Below are 25,978 nucleotides of genomic sequence, written 5' to 3' on the forward strand. Positions count from 1 at the left end.
GCCGCGCTGATGAGCCCATTTTAGGCAACTACCGCCACCTAGAGGTTTGTACTGTACTTACAAGTCATAGTCTTAATTTGAGTCTTAAAAACCAGAATTTGCTCATAACTTTATATTTCATAATGTTTTATATTAAATCAGATATCATGATTAGGTACTCATTATTTGAGTCCCCTTTTTTAACAAATACTTGTTTTACTCTTATTTGAGTCATTTTCTACCCACTCCTTTGTAAGAGTAGCATTACTTCAATATATTTTTATTCAAGTGAAAGATAGCCATCTGAAAAATTACTCAAGTAACAATGAAGAAGTATTAGGTAAAAGGCTGCACTGAGAACCTACTGTCTAATTTTAATACATATCTGAAAAGAATGTAGTCATTCAGACAAATACAATATGTGCAAGTTCTAATAAAAAGTTAATAAAAATAAATCACCTCAATACAAAATAAATTCAGACAGAAGAGACACTCATTCCCAAATCTACTTTTTCCATAACATTTAACTTTTTGAAGTAAGTAATGTTTAGTGGCAGAGCAAAATACTTCCAGAGATAATGTCTGTGACTTACTGTATATTCACTTGACCTCCAAATGGCACGACAGGCTCAGAAGATCTAAAATAACACTAGATCAATGAAGCCTGTTTACAAACCAGACATCCCACCAGACTACTGTACAGTGAAAGTAAAAATTAAGTTGCAGTAAAACTACTTCTTGAAGTACATTGACTTGAGAAAGTAAATGGTAAAAGTTACTTCTCACTCATGGAAAAGCTAAAGTACTTTTTGACACATAATCATAAAAACGCTTAAGCTTTGTGTATGATTCAATTTAGCTGCTCATTATTTTAATTTTTATTAGTTCACATAAGGTTACATTTTAGTGAACAAAGAAACGCAATACTTTTCTGTCATTGGAAAAAATTGTAAACAGGTAATAAGAAAAGACAAAATTTACGCTTTACACTAAATAATAATGATGAGTCTGATGAAAACATGTACAAGATATACACAATGACATGATAAACATTGTGAAAATATAATTATAAAAAATATTAAGATAAAGCTCAATATTTGCATAGGTATACCTGCAACATGTTAAAGTAACATGTTCTCTACAGCTTGCATAAAAATAACTATAAGAGGACAAAATATAAAAAATACTAAACTGATATATCTTTGTTGCAAGTATGTACACCCTTTAACCAGTAATTTATTAAAGCACACTTGGATTCAGTTTCAGCATTAAGTCTTTTTTGTTAGAAATCTGTCACCATCCTAAATCTTGACAATATTTGTCAAAAGTTTCAAAAGTTCTCCGAGTTTCTCAGATGTCTTTAGAATCAGCTACAGATTTTTTTATCAGATTTATCTTGGCTATTAAAATTTTATTAATGTCACAAAGTCATTATTTTGTTGATGTGGATGTAAGTTTAGACTCACTGTGATTTTGAAACACAAAACCTGTCTTCAGCTTCATCTTTCTATCAGACACTGATTGGCATTAAGAGCTGTTCATAATTTTTATCAACACGTTGCTAAAAAAAAGAAAGTCCAGTTTGACATGAAGAAGAGTAACCTCAGAGCATGATGCTGTCTGCAGTGATGCAAATACGGCTAAAAAACTGCAAACCCTTGAAAGTAGTTGATCTCCACAAGGCTGGCTTAACCATTTGGCAATAATATATATATTTTTTTTATAGACTCAAACATTTAGGAGTGACAAACAAGTGAAGACTGCAAAAATCTATATGGGGAAAAATCCTTTTTCATGGCGTCATGTATTGGAACGACCAGGTGATTGACTGAGAACAGTTGCATTTACCTCGTCTGTTCAGGTAACACTTTAGTGCCCATGAGGGGAGAACTACCAGGCCAAGCCAGTTTAACCTTTCATTCACTTTTGTGGCTCTGTCTGGTTTAGTTGGCTTCAACTGTGTTCATTTCAACCCCCATGTCCCTCTAAACTTTTTACAAACTGCACCTGAATGGCAAGACGATCAATGTCTCTGAAAAGTTGTGTGAAGGCTTTCAATTCACTTTCCTCATGGCGGATGTTCAATGCTCTGTCTGCTTACAGCCTCACAATTCACAGTTAGTTCAGATAGGGCTTACACTGAGCCTGGTTCTGGTTTTGTGGCATCTTTCTTTTTATTAAAACTGAGTTATTCCTTCTCCATAGTTGTCTCAAGTTTGTTCGGAATGAGTCACCCAAGTTATAATGTTAATCTGCTGGTTTCCTAATTGGCTATTTTTTGTATTTGTAAGCCAGAATCGTCTTTTTTGGAATTAGACTTTGGTTCCAAGCACTCACATGATTGAGTACTCAAGTCAAGTCAAATTTATTTGTATAGCACATTTCAGCAAGTGCTTTACACCATAAAAATATTATATAGTAATCAAGTATGAAACAAGCAATAAACATTACATTTTGTCAAATGCCATCCTCAAAATTATCAAGTAAATATACATCAAATACACCAATTGATGTTCATATTATTATTGATCAAAGGCAGCTGTAAACAGGTGGGGATTTAACCTTAATTCAAAGGAACTCAGTGTTTCAGCAGCCTTGCAGTTTTATGGAACTTTGATACAATGACAACAGTATTTTGGTGCCAAACCACACAATCACTTATAAACTAACAAAAGTAGTTTAAAGTTTATTCTCTCAACATTTTGGTAGACATGTCAAGACGCTCCTGCAGAAATCAATTCGATTAAATATAAACGAATGGAAGAGTTTTTCAAAATATTGTTTGGACATAGAACTTTAATTGTGGATATGTTTTTCAGGTGATAAAAGGCCAACTTTGTAACTGTCTTTATGTGTTTTGACCTACGAAAAACTGTTTAGAATAAAAAAAATAATAACGCTAAATACCCTAGTTTTCTTCGGTTGTGTTAAATACTTATATTATTTGTTTCAGGTGTCTGTCCACAGCGGGTAACTCGTGCACGTCTCCGCCTGGTAGCGGGAGCGCGCCGAGCGGTGACAGACGCCATTTTATTTTGAAAATCAAACTAAACTGGAGGCGCTGCAACCCTTCCATTTCATCAAGTTTGTTGTGGGGAAACTAGAAGGAATGACGATCTGAATTACTTTACTGGAAGCACGGTGAGACTGAGAATGTATTTAGCAAATAACAATCCACAGGATTACATTCAAAGAAAAAACAGAGATTTAAGTAGGGGGGGATGTCCGTTTTACACCAACATGAGGGAGGGGGAGTCTAATTCCTGAAAACAGCTGTCATTTTCTTTAGGTAAAAAGTAGCTTACTCTTCAGTTAGAAGAGTTTCTCGTTGACGGAAATATGATAGCCACTTTGTGTTTTGTTGGTGGTATCCGAAAGCCACCGGTACGTTTGGCTGAATGAAGGTTTACAGACTGGTTTAAGAAATCAACGTTTGTAGCTACGTTAGCATATTCAGAGATTAGTTGGAGCCGAGGAAGGCAAGCTAATGAGGCTAATGCTACCGTTGGCAAACTATATCTCGTAAAACTAATGTCCAATATTCAAACTAAACATTAAATGTGACTTTGGAAATCCTTACAACTCATAATGTAGCTGATTGATTTAAAACCATTAAAATGGAAATATTTTTTTCCGTTCACATTTATATGAAACATGCTCGTGCTGCTAACGTTAGCTTCTCGCAAATGCTAAATTGGTGATTTTTAGCTTAGGAAAAATTGGAAACACATTTCATTTGCTCATTCCTAAGTTGAAACGTAAACATAAAACATATTTTTACCAGGTCATGGATTAATGGACAGGGAGTTATGTTTTATTGGCTTTAAATCTATCAAATATGGGAGCTAGGTTCTTAACGGTGTTTACCAGCGTCATGGTGGTGTTAGCCGAACTACACACCTAGGTTTCCTCAGTAGTTGCTGAATGTGGTCGCTGAAGAGTAAAAGGTTTTCCAAAATTAGTGAAATGATTTTATATTAATAACATTGGTGGACGTTTCGGGGCTGCTTTGAACGCTCTGCTTTATTAATTTCATTTTTGTTAGCTTCTTAGATTTGCTAACTTTCATTAGCAAGTTCTTTGTCCGGAGAGCGACTTCTGTTATTTTTGTATCTGCTCGCTTGAATGCGTGGAAAGGGCGACACTAAGGTGGCATTAGTTGTTTTTTTTATCTTAGTTTTTTTTGTAAATTATTATTATTTTGTTTTAGCGGATGTGTGCTACCTTTGGATCAGTCAGCTGTCAAATGGAAACTTTAGACTGGTTCAATTTGAACTTTAAGTGAGTGATCAGTGAAGTTATTCTGTCTGTGGAAAAAACTGAGTGAATTCAATCTATTTTTATGGCACTTGGACTACCTTTAATATGGCCCCCTTGGCCAATTCCACGTTTAAAAATACAATTTGTGACCAGGGAAACATTTATTCGTATGGCCCGTTAACGATCCAGTATAGATTTTATTTGTTTGAAGATATAGAATAGTGCCAAAAACACAGAAACACTGCTTCTGTGTTTCTATAAACAAATTAAAGTTATGTGTACAGCTGGTGTCTTAAGTTTTTATTTTTATTCAGTGTAGAATAATATATATTTTATGTTGCTGGTCATTTCTGCACTTTGATGTGTATTTATTCACTTGTACTATCTTTTTCTCTCTTTTTTGGAAAAAGAGGAGCCCGTCAACTTCTTTTCGATCATGCTTAAATTCATCCACGTGTAAACTAATAGTTTCATATATTTTTCAGCAATATATTCTCTTGTATTCATTATGGAAATATAGTAATGTGATTTGCTCATAGTTATTTTGGTTTGATCAGGAACCATTGTATTTCATGACAGTCACTGGCCCAAACAAAGATTAGAACCACAAGCCATGGATTTATGGCGTATTATAAAATTATGGAGTTTGAACTCAATTAAACTAGAGGGATATTATTTTTTTAAAACTTGAATACAGTTAATATTTTTTGAGTCATTTTCATTTTTTTGCAAGCAAAATAGTAAATCTAACTTATGTAGAGTAGCATATTTACATTAATTTGGTCACTTCTGAGAAAATACAAAACTAAGCACAGAATTTCACTTTTAGCTCTCTATTTAAACCTGTAAGTTTATAATGCATTTACATTATATGTGTTACAGTTAAACTTTAGAAACTTGTGTCAGTTGCTGATTTTAAATTTGAAAGAAGCAGACATGTTACACATACTGTTTTTATGTCAGTGCCACTGTGGGGTAGATTATATGGGTGTTTGATTTAAAAATCTCAACTATTACAGTATTAATCTGAGAATTTTGATTTAATCTAACTGGTAGCTATTGTGAAATAATCACATTTCTTCTTGACCGTTGCTCTTGTTCAAAAAGAGGAGTCAACATGCCAGTCTGAATCGGCTAAATAAGTTTAACTTTTATTCAAAGTTACATCCGTCCATAAAGTGTGAAATAACCCTAAATAAGTTATTAGGTGTTATCACTATAATATAATTATTTGTTATAGTCTTATTGCAGAAAACTGCAGATTTTATTTGTGTGACTGAAACTCTTTTCTTTCCTCCTCACACACTTGGGAGTTGGGATTGGTGCAGTTAACTTAAAATCTATCGTAGTTACTCTTATTCACATAATTTGGAGTAACATTACATTTCTTTTAAACCATAACTGCAATCTAAGAGTGATACTATCTGGGTTTCCCTGTTTCAGCAGACATAATTTATGTAAATATCTTTTTTTGTTGGACAGCACATTGTAAATACACATAACTGACCACCACTGTAAATAGAAAATGACTTAACATGAACAAAACATAATTGAATGTAATCCCAGAACATTTATTGTACTTCTTGAATAATCTTTTCTTGTCTTTAAAATTATTTGCTCACATAAAAATATTAATACAAAAACAAAAAGTCTGTTTCCTAATGATTTATAAAAACTGTTCTTCCGTTACAGATGCTGTCCATGGTTTTAAACTGAAGGATTCTACCTGCTAGCACTGGGAGCCACCGATCGGAGCACACATTTGGAAGACAACATTTGTCGCACCTTTTGGGGGGGGGGAGCAGAAGTAACCTATCACTGAAGTGACTAAAGGGGAATAATGGTGATTTTGCGCCGTGCTCGGCTGCCTGCTTCCGCCCCAACCAGCAATGAATCTTGACTCGCTCTCGCTGGCTTTGTCTCAAATCAGCTATCTGGTGGACAATTTAACGAAGAAAAACTACCGAGCCAGCCAGCAAGAAATACAGCATGTAAGTAGGAGCAACATCCACTGCATTTAGTCTGTATTAGTTTCCCGGATCTGCTTGTGAGTTGGCGTAAACTGTCAAAATATACAGAAAATCTGACATTTAATTGAAGTGTTCATAGTTGTGTTCAGTCACTGACGTGAATAATTCTCCTTATAAACACCAGGTGTGCCTCTTGTTTGTTTCATCCTCATTGAGATTTGAGTAAACACCATCAGTTATGCGTTTGACTTAACCAACTTGTTGACATCAGTTTTATAATGTTTGGCTGTCATTCAAACTCCAGTTATGTTAATAGCCACTTGCAGAGTTTTGTTTTGAGTTCAGTGTGCAGTGATGAGTCTGATTAGCCCAACTAGATTGTGCCAAAAAAAAAAAGTGAATAATTTTTGGATCCTCCAAAATGTGTATTCATTTAAAATGTATTAGTTTTATCTACATCATCCACCCTCTTTGTTTAGATTCTTGGGAGTGACCAATCATTGTTTGCTTCATGCAGTCCCTCTTACAGCTTAAATGCTGCTTTTGATGTTTTCCTATCAAGAAATAATGATTTAGTCTGCCAAAAACTTTGCCCCATCAGAAGTTGGCTATTCGTTTTTCAAGAACAATTCCTCATTTTTATGTCTTTCTAATATTAATGCGTGTAAGGTACATGATACAAATAATCTTTAGGCTTGCATGTAACGACTGTTTTGAGAAGAAAACAGTCTTTGTAATATGGATTGCTTATTGTAGAGCTTGTAAAAGCTTTGTCCGCATGGATTGTGTAAAAGAAGTTGTCTCCACTGTGTGTGATTCCAGATTGTAAATCGTCACGGTCCTGAGGCAGACAGGCATTTACTACGCTGTCTCTTCTCCCATGTGGATTTCAGTGGCGATGGTAAAAGCAGTGGCAAGGACTTTCACCAGGTAATCTTTGAACAATCACATTTATCTCCAGCTTGTGTTATTGTGGGGCAACTTTTTATGGCATTTTGAAATATTTGAAAGCTTCCAACTTTAACTAACCTAGACTAACTTGTTACACTGGTGTGTCTAATTGCTTTTCTTATGAGCACCCAAATGTTTCACTGCGTCATATTTAAAATCACAGTTTTACAAGTTTTTTTTTACTTTAAATCACTGTCCATTAACACAATTTTGACTTGGAAATGATTAACAATCTAGCTAACAAAGTAATTTTATTGACGCTTATTTGCACAAGAGAGGAAACTTTCTGAAAAGTGTTTAAAGGGCCCCACTGAGCTGAAATTTAAAACTTAAAACATAATTTTTTTAAAGGTTTTATTGGCTCTAGTGGCCTTCATTTGATAGTGAATTGACAGGAAAGTGGGTAATGAGAGAGGGGGAAGACATGCCCCAAAGGTCTCCAGACCGGGAATCGAACCTGCGACGGCCGCATCGAGGTCTAAGGCCCCCTTATGTAGGCTCTGTGCCACCAGAGCATTAAAAACATAATTTCTGAAAAATAAACATGGAATAAAATTAAATATGCAAAAAAAAAATTTAAAGGCTGAATATCTGATAAATGTGTTAAACTGAACGTTTTACGTTGTTCAAACTATTTTTCTAATGAAAAATTATTTTGGACTCGAACTCGGTGAAGAGAAATTCTTCCTTTGCAATATAGTGTGCAACACTGAACTAATAATCTGATGGCATGTGATATTTTTATGGATGCGTTAAGATTTTTCAGTGTTTCAGTTTGAAATGTATCAGAACCGCAGCGATGTTCACATACACTTTGCTAATTTGCGAATGTGGAGAGTTGGAGTGTGAGATTTAAACACGCACTACGAATTCTTTGTTTGCTTAGATATGTATGCTCACATCAGTCTCACTGTGCGCACAAATATGCCATAATTATCAGCAGTGGAATACAAAGAGATCAGTTGCCTTTTAACCTAAAAGCTCCTGTGAGGTTGATGGTTCCAGGTCCCGCCCATCTCTATTCCTGATTGGTTTAAAGGCCTAATATGTGTGTGGTGTTGAATCACAAGGAGGCTTTCAGTGTCTGAGACTTTTTCCTCGACTGAGTGCTTACACCGGCCGCAGCCTCAGATATGTTTTAGGTGCCCTGTTGAGAAATGAGGTCACATTTGTGACCTAATTGGTTGCACACTAGAGCCCTGTCTGTTTAAGTGAAGTCGTACCAAACAGAAATGGAAATTGACCCGTGAAGTTGGGGGCAGTTTCTTTCTTTTCATGTCCAGTTGCCACAGCAAGTTTTTTTTCTTTTGTTTAAAATTTTGAAGTCTTGGTTTGTTTCTGCTGCTGATGCATCTCTACTCTTTGTCTTTCCTCACTACCAGACACAGTTTCTGATTCAGGAGTGTGTGTCGCTGATATCAAAGCCAAACTTTATCTCTACTCTCTGCTACGCCATCGACAATCCCCTGCACTACCAGAAGGTAAGCAGTGTTATAAAATGCTAATGGTTCAGTTAACGCCCAGTGCTTCCACTGTACTTTTGGTTCTGGATTGGCAGCCAGTGGTCTTGTCATTGGTTTAGTTTTAGAGCTCAACTGTAATCTTCTGTTCATGCTTCGAAGAAATGCTCAGACTTTTACTGAGATTTTAAATTATTCTAACTTGAAGTGAAATTCAGGTCTATTTAACTGGTGCGCAACAGAACTGGGTTGTTGTACGTTAATTATTGTACGTTTAATGTGTGCAGCAATCAAAAATGTAAGTTTGATCAAAGATGTTCTCCTTAATTTATCTTTCAGAGTTTGAAGCCATCCGCCCACCTGTTTACTCAGCTGAGTAAAGTACTTAAACTCAGCAAGGTTCAAGAGGTGAGGAGGATCTTCACTGGACTTTGTTTAGAGATATGTGTGCTAACGTATCTCTGTTTGATTTTAACTGAAAACCTTTGTGTTCTGTTTATCTAAAAGGTGATAAAACATGTCTTTATGTGACTTATTTTTCTACTTTCCAGGTAATTTTTGGCCTTGCTCTGCTTAACTCCAGCAACACAGATCTTCGGGGATTTGGTAAGTGTTGTAGCAGAGTCTTGCATGTTTCAACATAAAATATTTTCAGTTTTTTTTAATTAATTTTTTTATTGATTTCTCATGTTTCTCCACCAAATATTAAATTTAACCCTGATTTTTTTTTATTTATTGTCGTTTCAGCTGCACAGTTCATCAAGCAGAAACTTCCTGACCTTCTGCGGTCATACGTTGACGCAGATCTCGGAGGAAACCAGGAAGGTGGCTTCCAAGACATTCCCATAGAGGTGTTGCACCTGCTGCTCTCCCATCTACTGTTTGGACAGAAGGGAGCCAGTGGGGTAGGGCAGGAGCAGATTGACGCCTTCCTTAAGACACTTTGCCGAGGTATTAAAAGGAAAAAAATAAATAAATAAAAATACGGCATCCGTCTGCCTGATGATGAATAGTCAATGTTTCAGATTGAACTTATGCACATATTTCTGTGTGTCAGATTTCCCCCAAGAGCGCTGTCCTGTGGTGCTCGCACCACTGCTGTACCCTGAAAAACGGGACATTCCCATGGACAGGATCTTACCAGACTCCGGGGAGTTAGCTAAGACCATCATGGAGAGTTCTCTCGCAGACTTCATTCAGGAAGTTGGTTACGGCTTTTGTGCCAGGTGAGTTCAGTAAGCTAATTAATTACTGAACTCACCAAGTAAGTTTTTGTTCTTCACCACAAAGACACAACATTTTACAAAGTATTTTTGGTCCAGTTTTTAGTGCAAATATGTTAGTTTTGTCTTATTTCAAAAGCACAAACTTTAAGGTGACTTTTCAGCAAGATATAGAAGTTTGTTTTAAGTAAGGAATTGCTTAATATTGATGAAAAATTATTAGTTCCATTGGCAGATTGTTTCACATATAACAAGACATTTCTCCCATAAGTGAAATAATCTGCCAATGGAATTAGTAATTTTTTATCAATATTAAGGAACTGTTGACTTTAAACAAGTTCCTATTTCTTGCTAAAAAGTTGCATTTAAGTTATTTTGGTATCATTTTAAGTGTACTGAGAAATTTACACTAGAAATTGCATAAAAATACTTGGTCAGATTTTGTATTTTTAGTGAGTCTAATCTTGTAATTTAAAATGAATGCAATTAAAGAAAAACTGGGACTTTGTTTGAAACTGAAAAGTCCAAAATTTTAAAAACAAATAATCTCAACAGCCAATACAGAAGGCAGAGTAACTATTCACAAAGTTACAAAAAAACAAACAAAAAAAAACAATTTCTGATTATAGAAAAATGCACTGCTGCAAAAATTAGTTGCAAAATGCAATGTGATGGTTGCAGTTTGAACCCTCCGATCTTTATTTCTGAGTTCTGTTCTCTTTGTTCAGTATGAAATGGGCTGTTGGGAATTATTAGTGCCAGAGTTTTCTGAACATTCACCCCTGACATGGTTCTTGTCCTTCTGTCTCCAGTCTTGATGAATGCAGAAACATAATCCTCCAGTATGGGGTGAGAGAGGTGACAGCCAGCCAGGTAGCCCGGGTTCTGGGAATGATGGCCCGGACGCACTCCGGCCTGTCTGACGGCATCCCACTTCAGGTAAGGCGCCTGTTTCTCGCCTAAAATGAATTTCACAACATAGGTTTGATGCTACATGCTTTACATACACTGGAAGTTTTAAATGCATTTTTTTTTATTTAAATGCAGCTCCAGCTCAAATTTTTTTTATTAACTTTACACATTATTACTTTATTGTTCTGTGTGTTTTTGATTTAAATTTTTTCCCCACAGTCCATTTCTGCTCCAGGAAGTGGAATTTGGAGTGATGGTAAGGACAAGAACGACGGCTCACAGGCCCATACGTGGAATGTTGAGGTTCTCATTGACATCGTCAAAGAAGTGGTAAGGAAAGCTTTTGATCGTGAAAATAAACCTTCTAGTTCTTTTATGTTTGATTGGTTGTCAGAATTATCCAGATTTTTTTTGTTTTCTTATAGCAAGTGACAGAATTTGGAAATAATGATGGAATTACTCTGAATAAACATTCTATTAAAGAAAGTCACTTGATGCTATTTCCAGGAGTTCTGCAGCTGTGATGCTATCAGCACAGTTGGGCATTTTTATAGTTATTGAACCTAAAGCGCAGAGAGTGGAGTGGAGGCTTGGTAAAATTGAAAAAGTCCTAGAACGTTTTTACTGAACCTTAATTTATATTTTCATTGCAATTTCCAACAACTCTACCAAGAGGCTTTCCAGATATTGTTCAGTTGCGGTTCTGTTTCCGAGCAGAATCTTGTTCTGTGCTCAGAAAAGTAAATGTGTTAAACGTCTCTTGTTTTTGTGTTTCATGACTGTCTTAGAATCCCAACCTGAACTTCAAAGAGGTGACGTACGAACTGGACCACCCCGGATTTCTGATCCGGGACAGCAAGGGCCTGCAGATCGTGGTGTATGGGATCCAGCGGGGCCTGGGGATGGAGGTCTTCCCTGTCGATCTTATTTACCGCTCGTGGAAACACGCAGAGGGACAGGTAACTGCTGTTGGACAAACATGGGATCTAGATTTGACATAGTATTTTGTCTAAGTGTGAGTTTTTGTTTTCCAGCTGTCGTTTATTCAGTACTCTCTGATGAACCCAGAAGTGTTCTGCTTTGCTGACTACCCGTGTCACACTGTGGTCATTGACCTCCTAAAAGCCCCACCTGAGGACGACAACAGGGAGATTGCTACATGGTAGGAAAGCTGGAGTCTTAACTGCTGCATCCAATAGATATAATATGACTGTGTTACATGCATAAGGTGTTACTTTGAGTAACTCTCTTTAAAGCAGGGGTGTCCAAAGTGTGACCCTTAAAATGTTTTTGTTCAGCCTCTGACCACAAGTCGATAATGGTAAAATTTGGCCAACAAAATAGAAAACTTGTCACCCAAAAAAATCTGTAAAATGTAGGATTTTCTTTTTGTGAAGCAACATTTCGAAGGTCTTTTTATGTTTTGGATCTTTAATGATGCACTGCAAAAGCACAAAATCTTAACAAGTACTTTTGTCTTTGTACACTTTAAATAAGGCAAAACTAAATCGCAAGTAACTTTTTGGCACAATAGGAGCTTGTATTAAGTCAATAAATCCTTAATGTTGATGAAAAAGTACAAGTTCTATTGGTGGATTACTTAAGACATTTTTTCCATGTTTTAAGTGAAATAATCTACCAGTGAAAGTAGAACTTTTTCATCAATGTTAAGGATTTATTGACTTAAAACAACCTCCTATATTTTGCTGGAAAGTTACTTATAAATTAGTTTTCTTACTTCAAGAATACTAAGGTATTTACACAAAAACTGGTCAGATATACTTGGTGAGATATTGTGTTTTTGCAGTGTATACAGATTTCATTTTTAAAAACATAATGAGCAGATTAAACAAAAAAAAAAAAAAAACCACAAACTAATTTCTAATTTAATGAATTTTAGTTTAAATTGGCCAGTTTTGGCAAAAAGTTTGGTCACCACTGCTTTAGATGTTTATCTCTTTCAAAATATCAAACAGTTTTCTGTTGATTTCTTTCACAAAGTTTCTGTAACGTCCTGCAGGAAAAGTCTGGACTTGGTGGAGAGTCTCCTCAGACTCTCTGAGCTTGGGCAATACGAACAGGTGAAGCAGCTCTTCAGCTTCCCCATCAAGCACTGCCCGGACATGTTGGTGTTGGCTCTACTGCAGATCTCCACCTCCTGGCACACGTTGCGCCATGAGCTCATTTCCACCCTCATGCCCATCTTTCTTGGCAACCATCCCAACTCTGCCATTATCCTGCACTACGCCTGGCATGGACAGGTTGGACCTTTTCTAATTTTAGCTGAATAAACCAGTATTTGCCTTTTATTAGTTGACATGTTTTTTTTTATTTTTATTGCGACTCAAAGCAACCTGTTATTTTGGCGTTCTCATCCACAGGGTCAGTCTCCTTCCATTCGTCAGCTGATTATGCATTCGATGGCTGAGTGGTACATGAGAGGGGAGCAGTATGACCAGGCCAAGTTGTCTCGCATCCTGGATGTGGCCCAGGACTTGAAGGTTTGTTTATACTGTTTAATCTTTTACTTATTTTCCAAAAAATGGATTCATCTTCATGGTAAAAACGTATTTTCTGCCATTCCTGAGTAAAGTTTTAACTTTTGTAGTTCCAAATGACTAACTCCTTTTCTTCTTTCAGTCTCTATCGATGCTGCTGAATGCTACTCCGTTTGCCTTTGTCATTGACCTCGCTGCACTCGCCTCTCGCCGTGAATACCTCAAACTTGATAAATGGCTGACTGACAAAATCCGGGAGCATGGAGTAAGTCTGAAAAATATATGCAAATACTTTTAACAGAGCTTTTGCTAAATATTAAGTCATTTAATCCAAAATTTATTTATTTATTTTTTTTGTTTCTGCCCCATCATAGGAACCGTTCATCCAGGCATGCGTTACGTTTCTGAAGAGACGCTGCCCATCCATCATGGGAGGTCTGGCTCCGGACAAGGACCAGCCCAAAAGTGCCCAGCTGCCCCCAGAGACTTTAGCCACCATGCTTGCCTGTTTGCAGTCATGTGCAGGGTGAGAAGCAGCATTGTTTGTTGTTAAAACTGTTGGTGTTTGGGATGAAATCGGCGCCGTCAGAAACTAAAACATCTGAACTCTTTCCGATCATTGAATGCACCATACTCCACTGGGGGTATGATGCAACAACAGCGTGGGAGCTTTTACCGCAGGATTTAGTCATTTTCATCATCTGTGATTGAGTAAAATCAGGGGAAGCAAAACAATGTAAGAGGCTGTTAAAAAGGAAATGGCATTTCTTTTACAACATGTCTGCAGGGATCTGAATATTGTAATCTAATAATTTTGTTGGGCCCCACAGTTCAAGAATGATACAAATTTGCTGTCCAGTAAAGGTGGACGATGCAGATGGACACGGTTCATTTCTAATTAAGGCAAAAATAAAATCTTGTCACAATTGAAAATGTTTTCACACTTTCTGTGTTCTCCTTAGTTTCCTTGTGAATAGGACCACATCTATCCAGTGACTTTTACATGATGGCAGATGTTGGTGCATGCAGATCTGATTTTCATTAGTTTATTAAACATGGGTAAACTCAGCAATATTTTCAAATGTTTTCTGTTCATATTGCTGAAAAAAGTCAATTTTGAAAACCTTTTTTAAATCTTTTCCTGCAGAAAAACTTAAACATCACAATATAGTCTGGGATTTTAGATTTTGAATTAAAGTTGTATTATTTGCAGGTTAATTTTGATTGTAAATTAACTTCTGTCGCATTTTCATTAATGTTTTAAACCGTTTTATCTTTATTTTTCTGCTGTTCTTACTTTACCAGTGACGTGTCTATGGGTATATTTAATTTTCCGTTTCCGCCCTCAGGAGCGTGTCCCAGGAATTGTCGGAGACGATTCTCACCATGGTCGCCAACCGTAGCAATGTAATGAATAAAGCTCGGCAGCCTCCACCAGGAGTGATGCCGAAGGGGCGCGCCCCAAGCACCAGCAGCCTGGATGCCATCTCACCTGTACAGGTATCGGCATGTGACAAACAAACGGTACTTTGACAGAAAACATTTTTCCATTGTTGTAGATCTGCTGCGTTTAGCTCTGGTTCAGTCTTTTCCTCCTTCTGTTCTCCAGATGGACACTCTGACTGGCATAAGCGCCTTGAGTCTGGGCAGCACCGCCACCTCCCACACTCAGAGCATGCAGTGCTTTGCCACTTCTCTGACCTCGGCTCTCAGTAACCCTCTGTCCCCCTCAAAGGCCTTCCCTCCTCTTCCAAACCCAAACCCCACCACACCTTTTGGGGTTCATAGCAGTATCAGTTCCCAGCTTCCTAGTATGGACTCTGGTACTTATCCCTTTTGGTTTTCCTTCACACACCAAAACATTCATATTTCTGATCAGACAGTCTAACACAATACTGTCACTGTAAGTTTAACAAATTAGATTAAAGCTGCAGTATGTGACTTTTATAAAAAAGGATTTTTAGATATTTGTTCTAACTAGGCCTGTTGCAATAAGCAATGAATCAATCACACGATAAAGTTAAAATGAGATCAATGATTTCCATTTCAATGACTTATTGTTTTTCCTTTATTCTCTCTTTATGACAAAAGCGATCAGTCTGATGTTTTGGTCTCAACTAGCCATTTTTTTTAATCATTATGTTTACAGAGACATTTTATTTATTGTTTGTTTTATTTTGAATATTTAATATCTTCCAGTTCCAGTGTTAAATGTTCGTTATAATTTAAAGTTTTATTCATCTTTGAGAATGTGTTCTTGTATTATTATGCCATTATCACTATATCACTTGAAAATAGTCTCAAATCATTATTATTATCACACTAACTTCTGGGACAATTTATCGACCAGCCAAATTTGTTACGACAGGCCAAGTTAAAACTACCACGTTGTTGTGACAGTATATTTATTACATGATAATCTGTTTAAAGAATTTAGCTGCTCTGCATTCTCCCAGTTCTAACTGCAGAAATACACAGCTTGGTCAGAAACAACCAATCAGAGCCAGGGGGAGGGTCTTAACACTGTCAATCAAGCCCGTGTACAGCAGAGCCTGTAATGAATGCTCAGACTAGTTAGCATGGCCACCAATGATAGAGTTTTCCTGTTTATACATAGTGACAAATATGCTTAAAAACCCCCCAAAACAATATATTTTTATAAAAGTTATATGCTGCATCTTTAATGAGTAATTACAGTTACATAAAACAAACATGAATCCAAGGTGCTACAGTAAAGCCACGGTTAGGCTGAAGTTCTGTTGGTTAATCTTTGTGTGAAGTTTCTGCTTTGTTCAGCCATCAGCTCCAGCATCGGCTCCAGCATCGGCTCCAGTCTGGGAATGCCGTCAGTCAGCACGGATCCCTTCGGCACCAGGAAGATGAGCACACCTGTCCTGAACCCTCCTACCTTTCAGCAGAGTAAGATGAAGGCCTGTAAGTGGCGATGGTAGTGGTGTGACTGAGAGCCCCGCCCTGCGTTGCTCTGCGCTGTATTTCCTCTTCAAGTAACGACTGCTTTGGTTTGTAAATTTGATCTTGAACTGCTTGATTTGGAGCCTTGAGTTAATTATCATGAACTCTCCCACTGAATTTGCTTTAAATCTGTGAAAAATTGTGGCAATTTTTGAAGAGGAAATACAGATCAGTCTTCCATTCCTTGTCTGCTTACGCTGATTGCCCCATTTTATTGTGTTTTAGAAGATATGCATGTATCAGACATTGGAATGGGACAATTTTTCTCTAAGTTGGAACATTTATTCATGCGAAGAACTACTGTTGTTTTGGGTGTTAATGGATAAACCAGCTGCATTTGATTCTGTTTTGGGATTATTAAATTATTACTTCCATTAATGGACTGTAGCATCATTTCTTTTGTGTTATTGGCCTAAAATGGAAGAAAAACCCAAACAATTGGCAGGTCAGACCTAGAAGAAAATCTAATTGGCCATGCAGAACCTGATCGATGCATCTCAAGTGATATTTTTTGGTGCTGAAACCCATCTATAATTTGCTTTTTGTGTTTTGATCTTAAATCCCAATAATGTTGTTGAATTAGGGAAACATCTGCTCCCAAGTTCTGATCCCAGGCTTCCCACACAGACTTGGACGCTCTGGAGTCTGCGATGACATCACAGTCACTTCCATTTTCACTAACAAAGCAAAGCTCCCAGTTACTGTTGGGGAAATATGTGCAGATTTGTTGACGTGAAGCTTTAGAAGTTGAGGTGACCTATGTTGGTTCCATAAAAAAAAATTAAACCAAAGGGTTAAAAAAATAAGATGGAAATCAGGAAATGTTGACTGACATGTCAACATTTTAATAAAAATGTTTCTGGCCTTGTTTATATTTTTACATTATTGTATTGGGCTTATTTTCATCATTCAGTCAGTGCTGATGCTCATAAGACTTTAAATTTGTGCTACAGTGCGATCTAAAGGTAATATTTCTGCTCTTTCTTTTTTTCTAGCTGATCTTTCTCAGGTGTGGCCAGAGGCTAACCAGCACTTTAGTAAGGAGATCGACGACGAAGCAAACAGTTACTTCCAGCGTATCTACAACCACCCACCTCACCCGACCATGTCTGTGGACGAAGTAAGCTCCACTTTGAATGATTCTGTCGTCAGGTTTTTACTTCCTGTCACTGAATACACTAAATAAACTCATTAAGTTGTAAATGACCTTTGATTTAAAGCCTTTGGTGTAAATTTGAAAAACTTTCTATTTCCTCTTATTGTCTAAATGTTGCCACTCTGTTCATCCTTTTTGTCTAAAGATTTAAGACAAATCTTTAGACATGACTGATAAAATCAGTCATTTTATCAAATGGAGAAAACATTGGAATCGAATCCCTAGACACTGAAAGATTCACATCTCTAGGAACTAGTCAAGAAATGCTTGGTAAGATTTTCTGTTTTGTGTGAACTCTGGTGTTTTATCTCTAAATATTGTTTCTCTCCAGGTTCTGGAGATGCTTCAGAGATTTAAGGACTCGACCATCAAGCGAGAACGAGAGGTGTTCAACTGCATGCTTCGAAACTTATTTGAGGAATACCGATTCTTCCCTCAGTACCCGGACAAAGAACTGCACATCACTGCCTGCCTCTTTGGTGGCATCATTGAGAAGGGTCTGGTCACCTACATGGCGCTGGGTCTGGCTCTACGATACGTTCTCGAAGCCTTACGAAAACCGTTTGGATCCAAAATGTATTACTTTGGAATTGCTGCACTGGATAGATTCAAAAACAGGTCTTTAAACGGGTTTTTCATCGTCATTCATGTGAAATGTAATGTGTTTAAGGCTAATAGATATAATTTCTATTTCTAGACTTAAAGACTACCCTCAGTACTGTCAACACTTGGCGTCAATTGCTCACTTCTTGCAGTTTCCGCACCATTTACAAGAGGTAATGACGCTCTCTGAGTGTTTGCAGGGCTACGCCGCGTCTCGCCTTCATATAGATTAACTCTCCCGCTCTGCTTCTTTAAACATCCTGTGTGTGCAGTATATCGAGTATGGCCAACAGTCACGTGACCCTCCGGTGAAGATGCAGGGATCCATCACTACACCTGGAAGCGTCGCCCTGGCCCACGCTCAGGCTCAGTCCCAGCAGCCGCCCAGCCTCAAAGCCCCCCAGCCTGGCCAGCCCAGCACACTGGCCACCACCACCACCACCACAACGACCACTGCAGCCAAAACGGGCACCATCTCAAGGCCCACGCAGAGCACCTTCAAGAAGGATATGCCTGTAGGTTTGATGCTATAACTCTCATTATTGTTAATCTGCAACAACGCGCTCACAAACGTTGGTTTCTCCCGCCAGCCTTCCATAAACACTACCAACATCGACACGCTTCTGGTGGCGACGGATCAAACCGAACGGATTGTAGAACCTCCAGAGAATGTCCAAGAGAAGATTGCTTTCATCTTCAACAACCTTTCTCAGTCCAACATGACACAGAAGGTAAAGAAAAATTCAGATTATCTTTATTTTTTAATTTCAGGGATGTCAACATTGCCACTTGCAATTAACCTGAACATTTTTACGCGTTAAAATTACATAACGCAGATTAAACCTAAAATGCTTGGACAGTTTGAGACAAAAGATTTTTTTAAACTGTGGACACGGTGGCGGTTTTTGAAATGTGGGCAGTTAACCAGGGCGGCATCAGAAAGGGGTGTGGAACCCAAGAACTAGAAAATAAAATGTCTCATCTGTTGACTGGTCCTTGAACAAGTTTGGTACAACTTTTATGAATTCTGTCCCTTTAACTTTACATTTTAAAGCTCACCAAGAAAGAAAATGGTTTGAGATCATTAAACTCATTCTAGTTTCACACTTTACTTTTCTCTTTAGCATCTTCAAATATTAGCAAATGTTGTTATTCAATTAGTTTCTGAATTCTAGAAGGAAGAGTTTGTTTCAATTCTTTACTCATTATTTCCAATATTTTGCATGTACAAAGTCTTTGAATTTTAAAGCATTACTTATTAAAAAGTTTATTAGTTGGAATCCTACTTTTATTAAGAATACTAATTTTTTTGTAACTTAATCAATATGTCTCTTTCTATCTGTATATTTTCTGAGCAACATGACAAAGAGGACATAACCAGAAATACTAGAACTTTACTCCCTGGTGTTTCTTTCACTTCTTTAAGCAGCATCGGTTTTCTTTTTTCAAAAAAACAGGTAGAGGAGTTGAAGGAAACGGTGAAGGAAGAGTTTATGCCGTGGGTGTCTCAGTACCTAGTGATGAAGCGCGTTAGCATTGAGCCAAACTTTCACAGTCTCTATTCCAACTTTTTGGACACACTGAAGAACCCGGAGTTTGTCAAGATGGTTCTCAATGAAACTTACAGGAATATCAAGGTACACCTTCACTTCAAAACAATGTTATTTAGTCCCTTTAAGGGGTTCAATCTTATTTTGCAGGCATAACCATAATGACCATGCTCATCTGTTTGTGACAGGTGCTTCTAACCTCCGACAAGGCAGCTGCTAACTTCTCCGATCGCTCCCTGCTGAAGAACCTTGGCCACTGGTTGGGCATGATCACACTGGCCAAAAACAAGCCAATCCTCTACACAGTAAGAGCTGGAGTCACGCTGTAAATACTAGCACAGTTTCTGTCCTCCTACAGCAGCGTAAAGCACATTCTCCTTGTTGTTTTCAGGACCTGGAGCTCAAATCTCTCTTGCTAGAAGCCTATGTGAAAGGCCAGCAGGAGCTCCTCTATGTGGTTCCCTTTGTGGCCAAAGTCTTGGAGTCTAGCCTACGGAGCATGGTGAGCAGATGGATGAATGTGTTCTGGTTAATGTGTCGGTTCAAGTTGATTTTTACACGCAAATCGGGGACAAAAAGACCCAAAAGAACATAAAATCTTAACTTTGAAGTGTTATTTTTGTGCTCAAGCTTTTCCTTTTTGGCATTTTATGTGCAAAACTTGTGCTGTGGTTTTATAAATGTATAATATAAATAAAATTAGATTTAATTGCTAAATCTATATCGTCATGCTGCAGGTCTTCAGGCCTCAGAACCCTTGGACTATGGCCATCATGAATGTTCTCGCTGAGCTCCATCAGGAACATGACCTCAAGGTAAATCACTTCCTCCACCCCAGAGGTGGAGCAGCTCTGGTTTTCTTACAGGTTTCACTCGTCTTGTGCCATAATTTACATCCTCGCTATATGAAAAATGGCAATCAGACTAGATTAGATTAATTATTTGAATATTTGAATAATCAGCAACTGGGATTTTGGTGTATGACACATTTAATGTATTTCAACAAGGGGCCTAGTGGCAACTGGTGCACCTAGTAAACAGAAACGGAGTATAGATGGAAAATATGTGGGTTGTTTGTGTTAAAAAATTATAATAAAAATAAGCTTAATAAAAAAAAAACACTTGCACGCAGTTGTTAAAGTACAGGAAGTAAGGGAGGGAATTGACCTGGAGTTGGTAGTTCACTGTTGACGGCATCATAAAGTGGCTGTAATTTGTTCAGTTGTTTTCTATCCAGTGCAAATCCAAAATGGAGTCATTTTTTCCTCATTTTTTGTTCTTTTCTTCTTTAGTTGAATTTGAAGTTTGAGATTGAAGTTCTGTGTAAGAACTTGTCTCTGGACATCAACGAGCTGAAGCCGGGGAACCTGCTGAAGGACAAAGAGAAGCTGAAGAACCTGGAGGAGCAGCTGTCTGCACCAAAGAAAGAAGCGAAGCCACCAGACGAAATCCTGCCTCCTCCTACCACAGGTTGTCACCTCATGCCAAGTTTCTGTTTTCACATTCTTCAGAAACATACTGAAGAAATGGCCAGAAATATGAACCTTTTGTAGCGTTAAAGTAAAATGTGCATTAAAGCTGCAGTACTTTTGGAAAAAAAAAAAAGTTTCAAACATGTTTGTTAAAATGTCGTCATGTCGCGGCTGTATAATAAGACACAGATAAAATGTGAAAAGATCAATCTTCTACCTCAGCTACTGTTGCTGTGTGAATGAGTTCACCGCTTTCGGTAATAAACAACCAATCAGGGCTGGGAGGCGGGTTTTAATGCTGTCAATCAATCTCTTGAACACGCTGCTAAATGTGCAAAAAGCAGAGGAACAACTCACCGTCACAGAAAAACTATTTATCCTCTGTCATCGGTGGCCATGCTACTAGCTTTAGCATTCACGACAGACTGCTGACAGGAATAAGCTGCATGGTAGCAGAGGGCAAATGGGAGGGAGCTGCGCGTACACAGTCATGATTGACAGTGCTAAGACAAGTCCTCCTGGCTCTGATTGGTTGTTTCTGGTTAGCACTGGGAGAAGGCAGAGCAGGTTTTTCTTATGCCTTCCTCTGCGACAACATGGTGACAGTTTCAACAAATATGTAGAAAATATTTTTTTATAAAAGTTGTATACTGCATCTTTAAAATAACTTGCTGAAGTACTTATTGTTGTTTTCTGATCTGCTTTTTGTGGCCAACAGGTGACTTTGTTCCTTTTCCAGCTCCTTCCACAACCCCAGCTGCCACCACCACCACCTGCACCACCACCGGGCCGCCCACGCCTCAGTTCAGTTACCATGACATCAATGTCTACGCCCTGGCAGGCCTGGCTCCACATATCAACATTAATGTCAACGTAAGTCAATCAAATATTAATGATCCCGGGAAATATTTGGCTGAAAATTAGACAGATGCTGTATAAATATGATCCACTGGTCCAGCGGACACCTCTCAGTTGATCTGACAGGGATCCTGTTCTCCTTCCTGCCTGCAGATCGCTCTGCTACAGGCTCATCCTCAGCTCAAACAGTGCGTGCGGCAGTCAGTGGAGCGAGCGGTCCAGGAGCTGGTGCACCCTGTGGTGGACCGCTCCATCAAAATTGCCATGACAACATGTGAGCAGATCATCAGGAAGGACTTTGCCCTGGATTCGGAGGAGTCTCGCATGCGCGTAGCCGCCCACCACATGATGAGAAACCTGACTGCTGGCATGGCCATGATCACCTGCCGCGAGCCGCTGCTGATGAGCATCGCCACCAATCTGAAGAACAGCTTCGCTGCGGCGCTCAGGGTGAGCCGAGCGCCACTGGCAGCTCACGCACCTCAGTTTATTCTTTCCATGTCGGAGTCCTTAATGGCTTCTGTGTTCGTCATTATCACCAGGCGCCGACGCCACAGCAGAGAGAAATGATGGAGGAGGCTGCAGCAAGGATTGCTCAGGATAACTGTGAACTGGCCTGTTGCTTCATCCAGAAAACTGCAGTGGAGAAAGCTGGACCTGAAATGGACAAGAGGCTGGCCACAGTGAGTCGATAACTCTGACTCTTCTCCATCATGGCACCTGTTGGTAGATAGAGGTGCAGAAAACCAATTTAAATTCCAAGTCATGGGAATTATGAATCTATTCAAGACTCAAAAAAAGATTATAAAATGTGTTTTATGTGTTTCACTCCTATTTGTGAATATAATGCATATTTTTATTATACTTTATTATACTATTATACTAATTTAAATTACAGAAATTTATTCATCAGCCTATTTTTAAGTATAAACTGGTGAAATTTGATACAACATGGAACCGTATAGAATTGTTTTAAATGTTCTAGTTTATTGTCTCTTCCTCTAGTCAATCGCATAATTTTAACAGGTTCCTTAGATTGATGATTGAATTTTGTTGGAAAAAATAAAACGAAATTTGAAGTATAACAAAACAACCTCAGGTAATTCAGTAATTCTTAATATTACTGATCCAAACGCTTTTTACTCATCAGTGTTTTAATCTGCTCTCTGCTGAAGGAGTTTGAGCTGAGGAAGCACGCGCGGCAGGAAGGCCGTCGCTACTGCGACCCCGTCGTCCTGACCTACCAGGCTGAGCGCATGCCGGAACAGATCAGACTCAAGGTAACGCCGCCCCCCTGCCCGGTCATGAAGCTATCAGCTAGCACTCACCCAGCCTCTCTCACTGCCCGGTCATGAAGCTATCAGCTAGCACTCGCCCAGCCTCACACTGCCCGGTCATGAAGCTATCAGCTAGCACTCGCCCAGCCTCACACTGCCCGGTCATGAAGCTATCAGCTAGCACTCGCCCAGCCTCACACTGCCCGGTCATGAAGCTATCAGCTAGCACTCGCCCAGCCTCGCTCACTGCTGCCCGGTCATGAAGCTATCAGCTAGCACTCACCCAGCCTCTCTCACTGCCCGGTCATGAAGCTATCAGCTAGCACTCACCCAGCCTCTCTCACTGCCCGGTCATGAAGCTATCAGCTAGCACTCGCCCAGCCTCGCTCACTGCTGCTCTCTGTCTCAGGTGGGAGGAGTGGACCCTAAACAGCTGGCTGTTTATGAGGAGTTTGCGAGGAACATTCCCGGTTTTTTACCGAGCAACGATCTCTCCCAACCCACTGGCTTCCTGGCTCAACCCATGAAGGTAAATCTTTAGTAAAAACTGTTTTAACAAAAGGGAAAGTTTGGGTTATACTTGGAAAACCTCAACAGGATCTTAGGATGTCATGACATTAATAAAATTACATTTTAGGTTTCAAATGATCTACATTTTCTATAAAGAGTTTGTAATTACATTGAGTTATTTAATTTTGTGTTTTTTTTTGTGATCGTTTCTTCCACAGGAGTTTTGAAAATAAGTTGCTTTACTTTATTAACCACTTCCCATAATTCAGAGCCTTCTGACAACCCCATAAAATGTAGTTAAATTAGAAATGATTTTAACTTTATTTCCTTTTCTTTGCTTAGCAACAAGCCTGGGCCACTGACGACGTGGCTCAGATCTACGATAAATGCATCACAGACTTGGAGCAGCACCTTCATGCCATTCCTCCAGCGCTCGCCATGAACCCGCTGACCCAAGGTCTGCGGAACCTGCTGGAAGCCGTGGCTTTGGCGCGAAACTCCAGGGACGGCATTGCTGCCCTGGGCCTCCTGCAGAAGGTAGGCAAACGCCCGGCGCGGTTGTTATGGAAACGTATGAGGCTCCTGATGTGTAACGGAGCTGCTTTCTGTCTCGTAAGGCCGTTGAAGGTCTCCTGGACGCCACCAGTGGTGCTGATGCCGACCTGCTGCTTCGCTACAGAGAGTGCCACCTGCTGGTGCTGAAAGCTCTGCAGGATGGACGGGCCTACGGACCGCAGTGGTGCAATAAGCAGATTACCAGGTAAATTCACTCCTCGCTATTTTAGGACAGTTTAATACTAACAACTGTATATATTATGGACTCTTTCATGGTTTGTATGCAATCTATGAAAATGCTGGAATTTCATTTAAGTATTTTCAAGGTTTTAAAAGTTCCTGATTTCTGTACAATTAATATAAATGTTGTTTGGCTTGTTTTATTTACATTGATCAACGTTGTTACTCTGTTACTGTTTTGTTCCCTGACCAGTCAGGTGTGAGCGAGACACATTCCAAAACATAAACTTTTGTTATATTTTAGGTTTTTTCTCCCTGCTGTGGAATATAAAATATTATCACAAGATATTAATATCGGTAATAAATTATATAATCTATCAGTGAATTGAAACTTTTTGTGGAAACTTGCCTCAATCTTTGAAAAGTGCCTGAATTTAACTTTGTGAAAACTGTACTCTTGTGCTCTGTTAATGAAAACCTGACGTGAAATCTGCTCTGTGTGTTTATAGGTGTCTGATTGAATGTCGGGATGAATACAAGTATAACGTGGAAGCAGTGGAGCTTCTGATCAGGAACCATCTGGTGAACATGCAGCAGTACGATGTGCACCTGGCGCAGGTAGAAACACTGACTTTACTTCCTGGTTTTCTCCCTTTAGTCTGAGGCGTTACTGAACTGATTTATGTCGTCTTTCAGTCGATGGAAAATGGACTCCACTACATGGCGGTGGCATTCGCCATGCAGCTGGTGAAGCTGCTGCTGGTGGACGAGCGCAGCGTGAGCCACGTCACGGAGGCCGACCTCTTCCAGACCATCGAGATTCTGATGAGAACCTGCGCACACTCCAGAGCCAACGCACCCGAGGGGTAATGACCTCATTCACAAAATAAAACTAAAACAAGAAGTGCTGTCCACAAAAGCCCAGATTTACTTTAGTATTTACTTTAGGGCTGTTGTAAACGATTATTTTAGTAATCAAGTAATCTATAAATTTTTCTTACGATTAATCGAGTAATCGGATAAAAACAATTATGAAATAAAATATTGGTAAATCTTCCATAACACCAGTGTTACTGTCGGATATCAACATCAGTCTATTTTTTCCACCTTTGAGCTTCCCTACCAGTTACTTTTTTGTAGACCGGGGGAGCAAAACGGGATATTTACGGCTCCTCCGTTCAGAAACTCATCTACCAGCCATGTTCCGCCTCCCGTTTGTTCAGACCGGGCTGATATAAGTTTATTGTGCGGTTCGTCCGTAAAGCTGCTCTTACCCTGTAAGCATCAACTCTCAGCCGCCTGCCGTGTTCAGTCTCTCCGCTCACCTGTATAAATCCTCCTCAGCTTCTTCCCACCGTTCAACCAGCAGCTCTGGAGCAGAAAGGCTGCCGAACTCCCGGCATCGCGCCGGTCATTTTAAGGATGTTTATTGGTCCCACAAAAACGATGAAAACCCGGAATTATCACCAATCAGTAAAATCCCCGCGGGCCGAACTTGAAGATTGGACGTTATGCCGCTAACACGTAGCTTCCGTCAACAACTCAGAGGCGGAAGTCAGAGCTCCGCTCAACTCAAATAATGTTCCGGCTG

General features: G+C 39.0%; 1 protein-coding gene across 7 annotated transcripts in view; it reads left to right on the forward strand.

Annotated features, from left to right (window-relative positions):
* The first annotated feature begins 2,964 nt into the window (after positions 1 to 2,964).
* cnot1 (CCR4-NOT transcription complex, subunit 1) overlaps positions 2,965 to 25,978 on the forward strand; it is a 28,556-nt gene continuing 5,542 nt past the window's right edge. The window contains exons 1-38 of one of the 7 annotated variants that reach the window (XM_017305285.2): positions 2,965 to 3,120; positions 5,932 to 6,230; positions 7,032 to 7,139; positions 8,543 to 8,641; positions 8,960 to 9,028; positions 9,172 to 9,226; positions 9,368 to 9,571; positions 9,678 to 9,846; positions 10,656 to 10,782; positions 10,975 to 11,085; positions 11,544 to 11,714; positions 11,790 to 11,917; positions 12,776 to 13,016; positions 13,137 to 13,256; positions 13,396 to 13,518; positions 13,628 to 13,779; positions 14,603 to 14,777; positions 14,863 to 15,076; positions 16,050 to 16,187; positions 17,222 to 17,346; positions 17,714 to 18,000; positions 18,080 to 18,158; positions 18,258 to 18,500; positions 18,576 to 18,716; positions 19,443 to 19,622; positions 19,724 to 19,840; positions 19,927 to 20,037; positions 20,273 to 20,350; positions 20,828 to 21,005; positions 21,726 to 21,880; positions 22,019 to 22,315; positions 22,408 to 22,548; positions 23,041 to 23,145; positions 23,552 to 23,671; positions 23,995 to 24,189; positions 24,270 to 24,412; positions 24,897 to 25,005; positions 25,084 to 25,253. In XM_017305285.2, the coding sequence (XP_017160774.1) occupies positions 6,129 to 6,230; positions 7,032 to 7,139; positions 8,543 to 8,641; positions 8,960 to 9,028; positions 9,172 to 9,226; positions 9,368 to 9,571; positions 9,678 to 9,846; positions 10,656 to 10,782; positions 10,975 to 11,085; positions 11,544 to 11,714; positions 11,790 to 11,917; positions 12,776 to 13,016; positions 13,137 to 13,256; positions 13,396 to 13,518; positions 13,628 to 13,779; positions 14,603 to 14,777; positions 14,863 to 15,076; positions 16,050 to 16,187; positions 17,222 to 17,346; positions 17,714 to 18,000; positions 18,080 to 18,158; positions 18,258 to 18,500; positions 18,576 to 18,716; positions 19,443 to 19,622; positions 19,724 to 19,840; positions 19,927 to 20,037; positions 20,273 to 20,350; positions 20,828 to 21,005; positions 21,726 to 21,880; positions 22,019 to 22,315; positions 22,408 to 22,548; positions 23,041 to 23,145; positions 23,552 to 23,671; positions 23,995 to 24,189; positions 24,270 to 24,412; positions 24,897 to 25,005; positions 25,084 to 25,253 (5,480 nt within the window). In that variant the 5' untranslated portion in view covers positions 2,965 to 3,120; positions 5,932 to 6,128. Of the gene's footprint in view, positions 3,121 to 5,931; positions 6,231 to 7,031; positions 7,140 to 8,542; positions 8,642 to 8,959; positions 9,029 to 9,171; positions 9,227 to 9,367; positions 9,572 to 9,677; positions 9,847 to 10,655; positions 10,783 to 10,974; positions 11,086 to 11,543; positions 11,715 to 11,789; positions 11,918 to 12,775; positions 13,017 to 13,136; positions 13,257 to 13,395; positions 13,519 to 13,627; positions 13,780 to 14,602; positions 14,778 to 14,862; positions 15,077 to 16,049; positions 16,188 to 17,221; positions 17,347 to 17,713; positions 18,001 to 18,079; positions 18,159 to 18,247; positions 18,501 to 18,575; positions 18,717 to 19,442; positions 19,623 to 19,723; positions 19,841 to 19,926; positions 20,038 to 20,272; positions 20,351 to 20,827; positions 21,006 to 21,725; positions 21,881 to 22,018; positions 22,316 to 22,407; positions 22,549 to 23,040; positions 23,146 to 23,551; positions 23,672 to 23,994; positions 24,190 to 24,269; positions 24,413 to 24,896; positions 25,006 to 25,083; positions 25,254 to 25,978 lie in introns of all 7 variants that reach the window. The other 6 variants (XM_081608338.1, XM_008412522.3, XM_081608339.1 and 3 more) reach the window with 6 other exon arrangements.

Source organism: Poecilia reticulata, chromosome 6 (assembly GCF_904066995.2).
Source record: "Poecilia reticulata chromosome 6, P_reticulata-male-v2, whole genome shotgun sequence".
NCBI lineage: Eukaryota > Metazoa > Chordata > Actinopteri > Cyprinodontiformes > Poeciliidae > Poecilia > Poecilia reticulata.